The sequence below is a fragment of the Sminthopsis crassicaudata genome, chromosome 5 (genome assembly GCF_048593235.1).
Source record: "Sminthopsis crassicaudata isolate SCR6 chromosome 5, ASM4859323v1, whole genome shotgun sequence".
NCBI lineage: Eukaryota > Metazoa > Chordata > Mammalia > Dasyuromorphia > Dasyuridae > Sminthopsis > Sminthopsis crassicaudata.
The window spans coordinates 162,279,900-162,293,043 of NC_133621.1; the positions used below are offsets into that span (position 1 = coordinate 162,279,900).

At 35.4% G+C, this 13,144-nt stretch overlaps 1 protein-coding gene across 1 annotated transcript in view; it reads right to left on the bottom strand.

Moving 5' to 3' along the window:
- Positions 1-3,859: 3,859 nt before the first annotated feature.
- CAMK1D (calcium/calmodulin dependent protein kinase ID) overlaps positions 3,860-13,144 on the bottom strand; it is a 475,460-nt gene continuing 466,175 nt past the window's right edge. Inside the window, exons 9-11 of the mRNA XM_074268635.1 lie at positions 8,392-8,479; positions 5,815-5,953; positions 3,860-4,364 (exon numbers count right to left, since the gene is read on the bottom strand). Of these exons, the coding sequence (XP_074124736.1) occupies positions 4,246-4,364; positions 5,815-5,953; positions 8,392-8,479 (346 nt within the window). The 3' untranslated portion in view covers positions 3,860-4,245. The remainder of the gene's footprint in view (positions 4,365-5,814; positions 5,954-8,391; positions 8,480-13,144) is intronic.

Below are 13,144 nucleotides of genomic sequence, written 5' to 3' on the forward strand. Positions count from 1 at the left end.
CCTGGGAGGTAGGTTCTATTATTGTCCCCGTTTTACAGATGGGGAAACTGAGGCAGACAAAGATTAAGTGACTTGCCCAGGGTCACAGCATGGAATGAAAAGGCTGTCCTCTATCTATCTCTTTACTTATGTACCAGAAGGGCTAAGAAGCCACTCTACCTAGGCAGAGAACCAAAACCAGTTCTCAAGGGCCTTTCAAAGTTACATGCTTTCCATTGGTGCTTTGTATTTCTTTTTCTCTCTGCCTCTAACAAAACTAATCACTGTGATTTCAATCCACTTGAAATCTGGGAGGAAGAGAAGGAGATGCTCCAGTAGAGAAGCTGGGAGCAGCCCTAGAGAGTTTACTAGTGAGAAAAGGGCTGCCTTGGGAAAAGAAACCAAAATACTATCTAAGGAGCTTGTCTTTCTATCTTCCTCAGTGTTAGTTCTACAAGGCAGAATTTGGACAGAAGTGTGTTTTAGGGAAACAAAACTGCTGGGAAAGGATGGGAGGTAGGTAGTGGGTGGGAGAGTAGATAGAAACAACCAGGGCAAGATATTTAGACATCAATTCAAAATATTTCCTCTAGTTTGGGTGGGGGAAGGGAGAGACAGAAAGGGAGGAAAAAGGATAGAAAGAAACACTTGCTATACAAAGTTAAAAGAGCCAAATTGTGGACCTTAGATCCAATAAAATAAGACATTAGCTGGGTTTCTTTGAAGCCAGTGATCATATACCATCTATTCTCCATCTTTTTGCTTTGATCAAACTGCATTGTCTTTAGTTGTAATTATAAACCCATTGTTTTACAAATAAGATCCTAAAAATCATGCCACAAAAATATCCTTTCCTATTGAAGCCAAGTAAAAATAGAATCACAGAGTCATAAAATCATGAGACTCTTTGTTCAATCCAGTCCTCAAAAAGAATCACAATTACCCATCCCTGACAAATGACCACTGAGGCTCTGCTTGATGATTTCCAGTCTTAAGCAGCATCTTTCCTTTTGCCTACTATCTACTCTGTATATCTTGCATTTAGTTGTTTACATGTTGTTTCACACTAGAATAAAAACTACTCCTTGAAGACAAGTTCTTGTTTTTGCCTTTCTATCTGCAGTACATACAGTAAACACTTAATAAACCCTTATTGACAAGACTGCTTCTTTGGGGCCACTCTGCTAGGCAGTTTTCCCTCACATCGAGCTTAAATCTATATCTTTATCACTTTCACCCATTCCTTCTGGTTTGGACTTCTTGAAGCTATACAAAATATGTCTCACTTCTCTTTTATAAGACAACCTTTTCACATTTAAAAGTCCACCACAGCATGTTTTCAACTCCAATTCTTGTCTAGGTTGACTATCCCTAGTAAAATTCTTGCTTTTCCCATTTTGTAATAGCCCCAGTGTCTAACATGGTGTCTAATACATAATAAGTGCTTAACAAATTCTCTTTCATTCATTGTTCAAGGAGAACCAGTCATTTTTCTTTTACCAACTGAGAAGCTTAATAGTCCACATACTCTCTTAAAGCATAACATTTCAATAGAAATATCTTTTCTATTCTGGGTGCAAGGTATGGGGATATCAAATCCAATCTGCATTGTCACATTTTACATAGAAAAGATGCTTAAATTGGTTATTCTGGACTCCAGAATACACTAGTGCTGACTTGAGATAGAGAAATCACAGCAGCACTGAATTATGTCAGAGAAATGATCCAACTTGAAGAATATATCCACAAATGAGATTAAAAAAAATCTTTCTAGTTGTTTTGCATCTTCCAACCATGTCATTATTTCAGATTAATTGCATGCACTCTTTGTATAACATGCATCTCATAAATTTCTTCCAGGAGAAGAAAAATCTTTGTCATGAGTAATTTCCAGAATATAGAATTCAAATTTTGCTTTTTAAATAAGGCTGTGTTGTTTTTTTTTTAAGCATGCACTGTAGTGCCGGGAGGATCCCTTGAAAAGTATCATTTATCATTTTGCAATCATGAATGACATAAGCTTTGATGTTACCCATTAGTCATGCAGGTGAAGACTATTAATTTCATGGTGAAACACTGGACTTTTCTTGAATACTATGTATGATACAAAGATCATTTTCCTTCTTAAGTTGGAAACTGTCTGAACACAGCTGCTGCACACAATTATTATTACTGTCTTTCCAACCCATGTGATACTCTTTTTTGAAAAAAAAAAAACCAAGTTAATATATTTTCTGACTTTCCAAATATAAGCAATCTTCTTGCTTTCTTTTTCCCATGCAGTTCAGAGAATGATGGGCATCAAAGCAATAGCAAAAACTGTTATTGCTAAAGGATTTGCCCCAATCCACCTTTTTAATCATGCTGACTTGTGTATTTCCTCATCAGTAGTGCCATCTTCAAAGACCCAGGGCAAGAAGCATGTGTATGCTAACTCTGTGGTGTATGTAGCTAAAATATGTTTGAAGACTGACAAAAGTAGGGAGATGAGGGGAAAATAACCTTAGGAAACCTAATTGTACAAATGTATTTTTTTAAAATTCATTTGACTTCTGAAAGATTATCTTTCTATACATGAGGAGGGTAGAAGGACAAAGGCCAGAAGAGTTAATTCCCAGGGAAGTAGGTGGATTGTTTACATCTGGTACATCTTATTGGATACTCTGACTGGCTAGATGCTGATGCTATTATGTGCTCAGGATGCCATCCTTGGCAAAATCAGCATTCTGAACCACTTATCTCGGGCTTCCTCTAAACAGCATCCATGAAGTCTACTTGAAGAACAAATTCACCCTTTTTACTCTGCACTTGCTAGTGGTGTATACCTATAGATGGGTCTTTGGTTCTTCTAATTCTATAAATTCTGTGACTGGCCTAAAAGGGCCAGCTGCAACTCACTAAGCCGATATGGGTGTTGTCACTTGTTTTTTCCACTAAATGTGTACTGAATGTGGCCAGTGAAATGAACTCTCCCTTGATTCTTCCCACCAATCCAGATGGGAATAATTTGGAGAGCTGGAGTAGCAACTTTTATGAGCTGGGGTTATGAGAGATTTTCAATTGATAATGAAAAATATTTTCCAAAAAGTTGAAAGAGAGAATTTTAAATCTGCATAGTTTTAAGACAGAGGGCAGAGCTTTTAAATATCACCCCTCTTCTGAGAAATGATAGCTGCGTGTGGGCAGTAGGTTTTAACAATAAAATTGTGGTAGTTTTTCTTATGTAAGGAAGGCTTTTCGATGTATGAGCATGTCAACCAGAGCAAGTTTATCCTGTAAAGTTGCTATGGAAACACCAGCTCTGTAGGTCATCCCCAGGAGAAGAGCTTTTTTCCCCAGAAAACCTGAATTCATTCCTGAAGTCTGGTGTGGAAAAATATCCCTTTCCTCATTGCAAGGGAGTTTCTTAAACTTCAGGCCTCTGGGGAATAGGCTTCATGTTCTGTATGACTTAAATCATGTCATGGCTACTGCTTCTTGATTTATTTATTGAGTGTTCTGGGATGGTTGATGTGGAAAAGGGTCATGACAGGCAGCACACTTCTAAGAAAGCCTCCTTAGGAGAGAATAACCCCAAATGCTGAATGGCTGGGTTGCCTTGTGCAGTGAGCTGCCCTTCCTAAGAAGGGAAATAATAAAAAGGAGAACTCGAAGTCAAGTGAACAATTATGCTAGGAGACAGAGCTTCTATCCTATTTTGGTAGATTTTTAGAAAATCATTTTCAATCCCCCTGGGAATAAAAATAATCTGTGGGTGGGGTTGAATGGAAATCTCTACTTTCTAAAGAGCTTCATGTATGACTTAAAAGGAAATTCTTCTTAAAAAGAAAAGAAATATCTAATGCACAGAAGTTACCAATATTTAAATAATCCAGTTGAAACCTTTTTTTTTGTCATTAATGAAAAAAATACAACATATACTGTTACCTACACTGAGAAAAGAGAGTAAATGACGGAGGAATGGGGGGTGAGGAATGTGAAGGTCCATTCAATTAGAGCATCTCTAGACTCGTATATACAGCACCAGATCCAACCAGTTAAATTGGCTCCCCTTGAGTCTGTGAAGTTCGTGAGAAATGAACACTTCAGAATTGCAGTATAAAATATGGCCATAAAAAAAGCTTCGTCTTCCAGTCCTGTGCAGGAAGGGGCACCATGCAAGGTGAAATCACTCAGGTGAGATCACGTCCTGCTGGCCACTGGTGGGGCCTTCTTTCCTAGCTCTTCCCTCTCCCCCACCAGCCCGGCCTCCACCTCTGGGAACAGTCACTTGCTGCCAGTGTGGACTGTGGTCACAGTGGTTGGCCTTGGTCTCCGCTCAGCTCCTACTGCAGAGACACCCGAAGAGGAGGAAATAAAACTACAGAGTGTGGAGGATGCCAGGCCTGGAAGAGAAGCCAGAAAGGACAATGAACAATGTTAACCAAAAACAGCATCACAAGTCCATGAGATTGCAATTAAATTTATTACCGTTGTTGTATGTTGAACCTAAGCATGAGACAGGTTCAGAACCCCAAGTCTTCGGTTGGAATTTCTGTAAGACCCTCATCCCTTTCCCCTCATCCCCTGGAACTCTAGGTTAATGGGAATTCATTATCTGTTTACATAGATAAAAATGGAAAGGGGCAGCAGAGTTTAAACTGTTTGTTTTCCAGATGGATTAATTGGGACCCAATTTAGTTATTCATTGGTGCTCTTGGGAAGGATGAAGATTGCTGGAAGAAGTAGGGAAATCTCCAGTCAAATTGCTTCAATTAGAATCTCCAAGATCCAAAAGAAATTGCCCTGGAAAGGACTTCATTTCTCCAGAGATCAAAGTAGGAGGCTAAAGCAGCAATTTGGCTTATAACGGGAGAGTAGATGCAGTCCTAACAGGGAACATATGGAGTAGACTTTTTTTGTTTAGGACTTTAAACCTGAGCTAAATGAATGATGGCAAGTACTTTATGCAACTGTTTTTTCCCCCCAGCCTTGTAATTTCACAAATGTAAGGAACTCCCCATGAGGAAAGTCCTCCTGCTAATCCAGGTCAGCACCTTCTCTGTACCTAAGAGTCTTAGGAAAATGTCTGGAACATGGGAGAGGGGGGTCACATGGCAGGGAATGTGAGGGGAAAAACTGGAACTCGGCGTTTTCCTCTAAGGCACACTATTTCTTATGTGTCACTTCAACTACATGGAATTAGTGCCCTTGAAGTCACTTGTCCATGGGGTAGTTTGAGTAACTGAATCATAGTTACCATACTTCAGTGAAGAAACTGGGTAAATGGATGACTTGGGAAGTCAAGGAGCAGGAAAAAGTCTGATCCTTATACTATTGAAAGGTAGACATAAAGAGCTCAATAATGGCATGCTGTTGCTATTGTAACTTATAAGACAAGCCTCTAAAATTTAGAAACTGCCAGGCATAAGTGTTCAGAGAGATGAAAAGGTTTAAAGAGCAGGTTATTATTAGTACTAGTTCTGTTATATCTGAAGTTCCACTAGACTCCATTAGTCTCCACTAGTAATGCAGCCATTATTCATACTATTCTGAGTTCCAATCAACAAATTCAGAGTGAAATACTTGTTTAAGTTAGAAGGGGTATGTATGTGGTGTGTGACTGTATGATTGTATGTGTGTAGAGAGAAACACACACTTGTACATTATCTAATAAAATAAAGAAAAAATGATGCATGAACCACATTTGTTTTAATTTAAAAGCTGAAGAGAGACAAGTAGGCTGAGATGAACTTGGATTCAGATTTCCTGAAAATGATTGCTGACTGGGAATCCTCGCCCCACCAGAACATCCCTAAGTAGCGGCAGCCGAGGTGTCTTGTGATGGGCACTCACAATCTTTTCGGGCTGTCCCGTCAGGGAGCTGGCTGGCCAGACTGAGACTGCTTGACACACTTGCATTTGAACTGTCCAGGCTGCTGCCGAGATGCAATTTCCTCATATGTCTCACCACAGCTGTGGCATTGAATGCTTGCTGAGATTTAGAAAGAGAAAGGAAGACAGAAAAAAAGCACAAGGAATAAACTAAGTTAATTGGAAAAGGCACAATTTTGGTCCTTTAATTTCACTAGTTATTGCTAGTTTTCCAGAGTTCTCAGAAGTCAAAATGTTCTCATGATATTTTAGGAAAGAAGTTTATGAGAGTGAAACATTGCTTCTCCATCTAAAATCATTCCCATTTACAGAAGAGTCTGTCAGGATGAAAAGCAACTATTTCACCAGCTTTCAAGTGAAGTCAGGAAGCTCTCTGGATCAGGCACTCTGATTAAATGTAAACCTAGGCTTGAAAGACTATTTTATTTAAGGAACATCCCCTATATACAATGGCATTCATGAGATAATGCAAATTACATTAAATTATTAGAGTTAAATGATGGAAGGTACACATTTGAGGTCCCCTTGCCCAACTCTTTCTTGCTATGTAAATCCCTTCCATGATATGTATAATGAATAATCTAACCTGGTCACTTTAGTGATAGAAACCTCTCTTTTTCATAAATATGAGTTAAGAATATAAGTAAATGACATATTCAAAACATATAGTATATTGTCATATCTTAGAATTTCATATTTTTACAACAGTCTTATATTTTCCATTGTGGATCCCATCTTGCACTAAGATCGTACTCTTCTGCTTCAAAGTGGCTAGAGATGACCCTGGGCTGTCAAAGACTGTACATTTGGGGTGTAGGCTCTGGAAGGTTCAACTGTTTCAGTTATGTCTGATTCCATGATCCTACTTGGGATTTCTTTGGAGTAGTTTGCTATTTCTTTGTTGAGTTCATTTTACAGTCAAGTAAACTTAGGTTTACTCAGGGTTACTTGCAGAGGGTCACACAGCTAATATGTGTCTAAGGTCACATTTGAATTCAGGTCTTTACACCCAACACTCTATCCATTGTACCACCTAACTGCCCCTGGAAAGTTCTACCAAGTTAGAAAAGCTCCAAGTATAAGCATGGTGATGTATGGTCCATTTATTGCTCAAGGACCAATCTGTATAAGTCTGGAGAAATACATCTACAAGTTGGCCAGAAAGTAAAATTCCCAAAGACCATTACTAAGTCATAAAGAGAGAAAAATCTGTCGGTGGAAGGAATATCTGTAGGATCTTGAAGCATCAATATCATTATTTTTAAAAATAGCATTCCCTTTCATGAAAGTAGGTCCAGCATAGAAGCAGACTGAGATAATAAATAAAAAGGGTTTTCTTGGAACCAAGAAGGCACCAGCAGCTAGGCTTGCTCATATAAAAGTTCTATTTTGGAGGAAACTATGTACTCCCTCTCTCTCTACTCCTCAACATTCTCTGACCTAAACACTATCTATGTAACCATCTCTTTAGTCACTGACATGAAGACATGACAGGATAAGCTTAGATAATTGATTTTCATCACACCTCAAGCTTTTTCCTAGAAATGCTCATGACCGACTGACTCCAGGTGACTGATTTAGGCTTTCCCTGTTCTCTCATCCCAAATCACTTCTTCCCACTATGAAAGAAATACTAATGCATATTGTGATACCCTTAAATAGTAGACGTCAAAAGAAAGAGAAAGAACAAATCAGGGGTCGGGACCATTCTCAAGACAGACTACCTCTGAAAATCTGAGAAGTTGCTAGATTTTTTCCCAAAGGGAAATGGTTGAAATAAATTGTTCATCCCTTTTGGACAGTGCTATTTATTTCCTCAAGGGTTTTCATAATTTATTTTTTTTATAAAGAAGCCCTTAAGTTCAGTGAAGAAAACAGTGGACTTGGAGACTTGGGATAGAATCCCATTTTTAAAAAAACCCACTAAATATGCAGTCTTGGGAAAGTCACTCACTTCTTAAAATGCTTATTGGTAAAATGGGGATAATTATCTCATAGAATCATAAATAAACATGGTATGCAAATGTGGGATTTTATTATCTCTGGAAATTAGGAGTCACTTAAGTGAGGTTTTAAAGCTTTGAAAAGATATACATTTTTAATCTAAATTATTTTGGTCATTTCTTCTCTAAATAAGAAATCTTTAGTTCTAACCCAATAGATTTTATGTAAGGTGGTTAAATACATTAAAGACCAAGAAAGAGGTATTGAGACATAATAAAAGGGACACTGGGTTTCCCATCCAGGCTTAGTCAACAATTAATTGTGATAGTCACTCCACTGGGGTGAAGACACTCAATATCTTCATCAGTCAAACAGCAGGTCATCTCTAAAGTCTTTCCCAGAATAACATTCTATGATTCAATTAATTCAGAATTAAAGCATGCAAAAAATTCATGATTTAGTGTCTTTATTCCAGAGTTCATTTGTTCATTCATTCCTTTGCTTATTTATTCATTCCCTCTCTCAAGATACATTAGTGAATGATTCTATTAATTCCTTATTTGTGCTAATAAAGAAAAAATATCAATGACTTACTCTCCATTTGCTTTTTGCAAAGTTCTTCCGAATCTGGGCACTGACTGACTCGTGGATGTTTTTGCAAAGGGCTGTGTCACCAGCAATCCTGAAACAGAAAAATTCTTCTTTAGTAATATTTTCTCTTACAGAACTAATACCATAATCCCAGTCTTGCTCTGTTTCTTAGGCATGCCTCATATTCCCTTTTTCTCAAATCTGAATGGAGAGGAGGAAGAGACAATCTGCTTCTTAGTTACTGAAGTTTTTTCCCTACTTCTTTATTTGTAGCATATTTTTATTTTTTCATTTCCATATTAGCCATGTTGTAGAAAAAATAGAAATCAAGAAACAAAGAAAATTTTAAAAGTAGTTTTAAATCTGTACTTAGAATTCATGAGTTTTTTTTCTGGAGGTAGATAGCATTTTTTCATCATGGGTCCTTTGGAATTACCTTGGATTGTCTTGTCTTGATCAGAGTACATAATATATAAATCTTTCAGAGCTGACCATTATTATCATATTTCTATTACTATGTAGAATAAACTTCTGGTTTTACTCATTACATTTTGCATCAGTTCATTTACGTCTTCCCAGATTTTTCTGAAACCATCTAACTTTTCATTTCCTACAATTTTTATTTTATCACAATCATATACCACAACTTATTCAGCTATTCCCAAATTGATGGGTATGTCCTTATTTTTCTATTCTTTGCTACCATAAAAAGAGCTGCTATAAATATTTTTAGATATATTGGTCCTCTTCCCTCTGCTTTGTTTTCCTTGGAATATAAACCTAGTAGTGTTTTGCTGGATCATAGAGTATGTGTGCAGTGTTTTGTAGCCTTTAGGGCATGATTAAAAATTGTTCTCCAGAATGGCCAGACCAGTTCCCAACTCCCCAACTCCAGCATTGCATTAGTTACCTATTTTTCCATATGCCCTTTAGCATTTATCATTTTTTTTTCTATCATGTTAGCCAATCTGAAAGGTGAAGCAATGCTTTAGAGTTGCTTTAATTTGCATTATTTTAATCACTAGTGACTTAGAGCATTTTTTATGAATATTGATAGCTTTGATTTTTTTCTTCTGAAAATTGTCTGTTTATATACTTTGACCATTTGTCAGTTGAGTTTATAAATTTGGCTCAGTTCCCTATATATTTAAGAAATTAAACCTTTATCAAAGAAGCTTGCTGTCAAAATTTTTTCCCCCATCTCCTTGCTTTCTTTCTAACTTTGACTACTTTGGTTTTGTTTATACAAAAACAATTTTAGTTTCATGTAATCAAAATTATTGGTTTTGCTTCATGTGATCCTTTCCAGTTCTTGCTTGCTCAAAAACTCTTCCCTAATCGATAGATATGTCAAGTAAATTTTTTCCATACTCTAGTTTATTTATGTTATCACTTTTTATAACAAAGTCATTTGCCTAGTTTTACCTTATTTTGGTATGCAGTGTGAGATTGGTCTATGATGAATTTTTGTCAAACTGCTTTCCAGTTTTCTCAGCAATTTTTGCCGGATGCTGAGTTCTTGCTTTAAAAACTTGGATCTTTTAGTTTACTAAACACTAGATTACTTTAGTCATTTACTATTATGTGTTGTGTACCTATTGTAAAAAACCTGTGTTTTTTAGACAGTACCAAATTGTTTTTGATGGTTACTGTGTTAGTAATATAGTTTGAAATATATTAACATAGTTTATAATATAATTTCTTTGTCCCAAATATTTTAAAAATTCACTTTAAATTGATTTGTTCTTTCTATTTCTTCCTGATTATTGTTGGTAATATATAGAAAAGCCGGTGTATTAAATGGAGTTATTTTATATCTTTCAACTTTCCCAAAATTGTTGTTTCAACTAAATTTTAGTTCATTTCTTAGGGCTTTCTAAGTATACTATGTGATAGTTTTGTTTCCTCATTGCTTACTTTTTTCCCTTTTTCTTTTTTTTTTCTTTTTTCTTTTTTTTGGTCATTACATAATTAGCATTTTTAATATAATATTTAGAATAATAGTGATTATAATGGAATCCTTGCTTTGCCCTTTATCTTATTGGGAAGATTTCTAGTTTATCCCTAGTATTATCTGAAATTACTCTCTTGGTTTTAGATACAATTTATTTTTAAGGGAAGTTTTTATCAGGGAAAAATTGTGTAACTATTTTACCATTTAGTCAATTTTGTTTTTTAAGGTAGTATGTAGTATTTTCTTCAATATTTTTGTGCCTTTTAAAAAACCAAGTTGTTATTTTTTTCATCATTTTCTTGCATTTCTCTCATTTCTTTTCCCAACTTTTTCCCTCTAACACTTTTATTTGATTCTTAAAATAAGCTTTTAAATTTTCTAGAAATTCTTGTTGGGCTTGTGTATAATTCACTTCCCTTCCCCTTTTATTCCTACTTGGAAGCTTTTCTTGTAGCTAATTTGGCATCTTTATCTTCTTCTGAGTTAGTATCTTGATATTACCACCCATCATCATCATAGTATTATTATGGTCAAGTTATTTTTTTTCATTATTTGCTTATTTTATCTAGTCTATTTGTTGACTCTGAACTTAATGTTAAAGCTGGATTGTGTTCCTAAGGGCTAGGAAACACTGTCCCCCAAACTTCAGGTTTTTATATTACTGTTTTCAATAATAGTTCTTGGGATTTGGAAATTTTTTTTTATCAGAGAGATATAAATGATTATTAATAACCCATGATTTGGGGGAGAATCTAAATTTCCCCCATTTCTTTTAACCTCATTTCAGACTTCACCCAGATGAGGCAATCATTATATTCTTCTCAGGTTTAGTCAGACATAAATTCTTTTAAATAAAGCTCCATTTATTACTATTTATTCCATGTTTTAAATAGGAATGGATATGATATTCTGTCAAAAGTCTTCTGCAACTATTGATATAATTACAAGATTTTTTTTTTGTTTTTTCTTATTTATATGGTCAATTATGTTGGAGCTTTTCTAGCATTGAACAAGCTCTGCATTCCTGGTATAAATCCTTTCTGGTCATAGCATATGACTTTCATGATTTACAGTATTCAATATTTACAGTATATTCATGATTACAGTAATGTAATCTTCTTGCTAATATTTTATTTAAAATTTTTTACATCAATATTCATTAGAAAAATTAGCTTATAGTTTTTTTCTCTGTTTTTGCTCTCCTTGGTTAAGGTATGAAAACCATATTTGTGTCAAAAATGAATTTGGTAGGATTCTCTTTTTATCTATTCTTTTCAAATAGTTTATATGATATTAGAATTAATTGTTTCTTAAATGACAGAATTCATCATCTGGTCCTTGTGCTTTATTTTTCCTTAGAAAGTTCATTTATGGCATATTCAAATTCTTTTTCTAAAATGGGGTTATTTAAATATTCTATTTCTTCTTCTGTTAATCTGGCCAATTTATATTTTTATAAATATTTGTTTTATAAATATTCACAGTAACTGCCAGTTTTCTTGGTGTATAATTGGACAAATTAACTCCACAAATTGCTTTAATTTTGCTTCCTTGATGTTGCATTTATCCTTTTCATTTTGATACCAGTAATTTGTTTTTCTCCTTTTTTTAAATAATGGTTTATTTGTTGTTTTTTTAATTTCATAAAAACTCAGTTTTATTAATTTGTTCAAAATTGTTCAATTTTTTTAACATTTTATTTTATTAATGTCTCCTCTAATTTTCTAATTTCTTTCCCCCCCCCCCCCCCCCGAGGCTGGGGTTAAGTGACTTGCCCAGGGTCACACAGCTAGGAAGTGTTAAGTGTCTGAGACCAGATTTGAACTCAGGTCCCTCCTGAATTCAAGGCTAGTGCTCTATCCACTGCACCACCTAGCTGCCCCCTCTAATTTCTTTTTTAGTCTTTAATTGGTGTAAAGTCCAGGCTATGTCCCTGGAGGCCTCAAGAACAGGATAAGCAAAAGTCCTTAGTCTGCAGAGGGAGAAGTGAAGGAGATGGATGGACAAAACTGCTAGGAGTTTTGCCAAGGATCCTTCCTTGATTCTAGAGTCCAGAATCTCCACACTTTTCCTCCTCCTTCTGCGGCCAAGTGAAGTTCTCTGCCTCTCTTCCTTCATCCCCCCCCCCCCCAATCCTTACCTTCAATTCTCTTAACTCCAATCATTGAGCCAGCATTAACTGAGAGAAGAGAAATTCCAAACATGCTAATAGCGTTATTGTCCAATAGGTAATTAAACTTAAGTGCTCAGGTTGTCTGATTCAAGCGCACCTTTTAAGAGCTTCAGCCCTTTACAAATTGGAGATTTAAAAATTGTTCTTTTATTTAGGATTTTTTTTTAGCTGCATGCTTAATTTATTGATCAGTTCTTTTCTCTTTTATTACTGTATGCATTTAGAGGCATACAGTTTCCTCTAAGGAGTACTTTGGCTACATTCCACAAATTTTGGTATGTTGTCCCATTGTTAATTTTTTAAAATGAAATTATTGATTGTTTCTATGATTTGTTGTTTGGCCCACTCATTCTTTAGGATTAGATTATTTAGTTTCAATTGAATTTTAATCTATGTTTCCATAGGCATTTGTTGGATATTTACCTGTAATTATAGGAATTTCAGTCAATTTTCCTTTATAATTTGTTGAAATGTGATGTGTAGGTTTTGTCTTTGATAATGACTTTTAGGCAGTCCAATAATTCTTAAATTATCTCTTTTTCAATCTGTTTTCCAGATCAGCCTTTTTTTTTTTCTAATGAGATATTTCATGTTCTCCTCTTACTTTTTCTTCTTGACTTTGTTTTTAT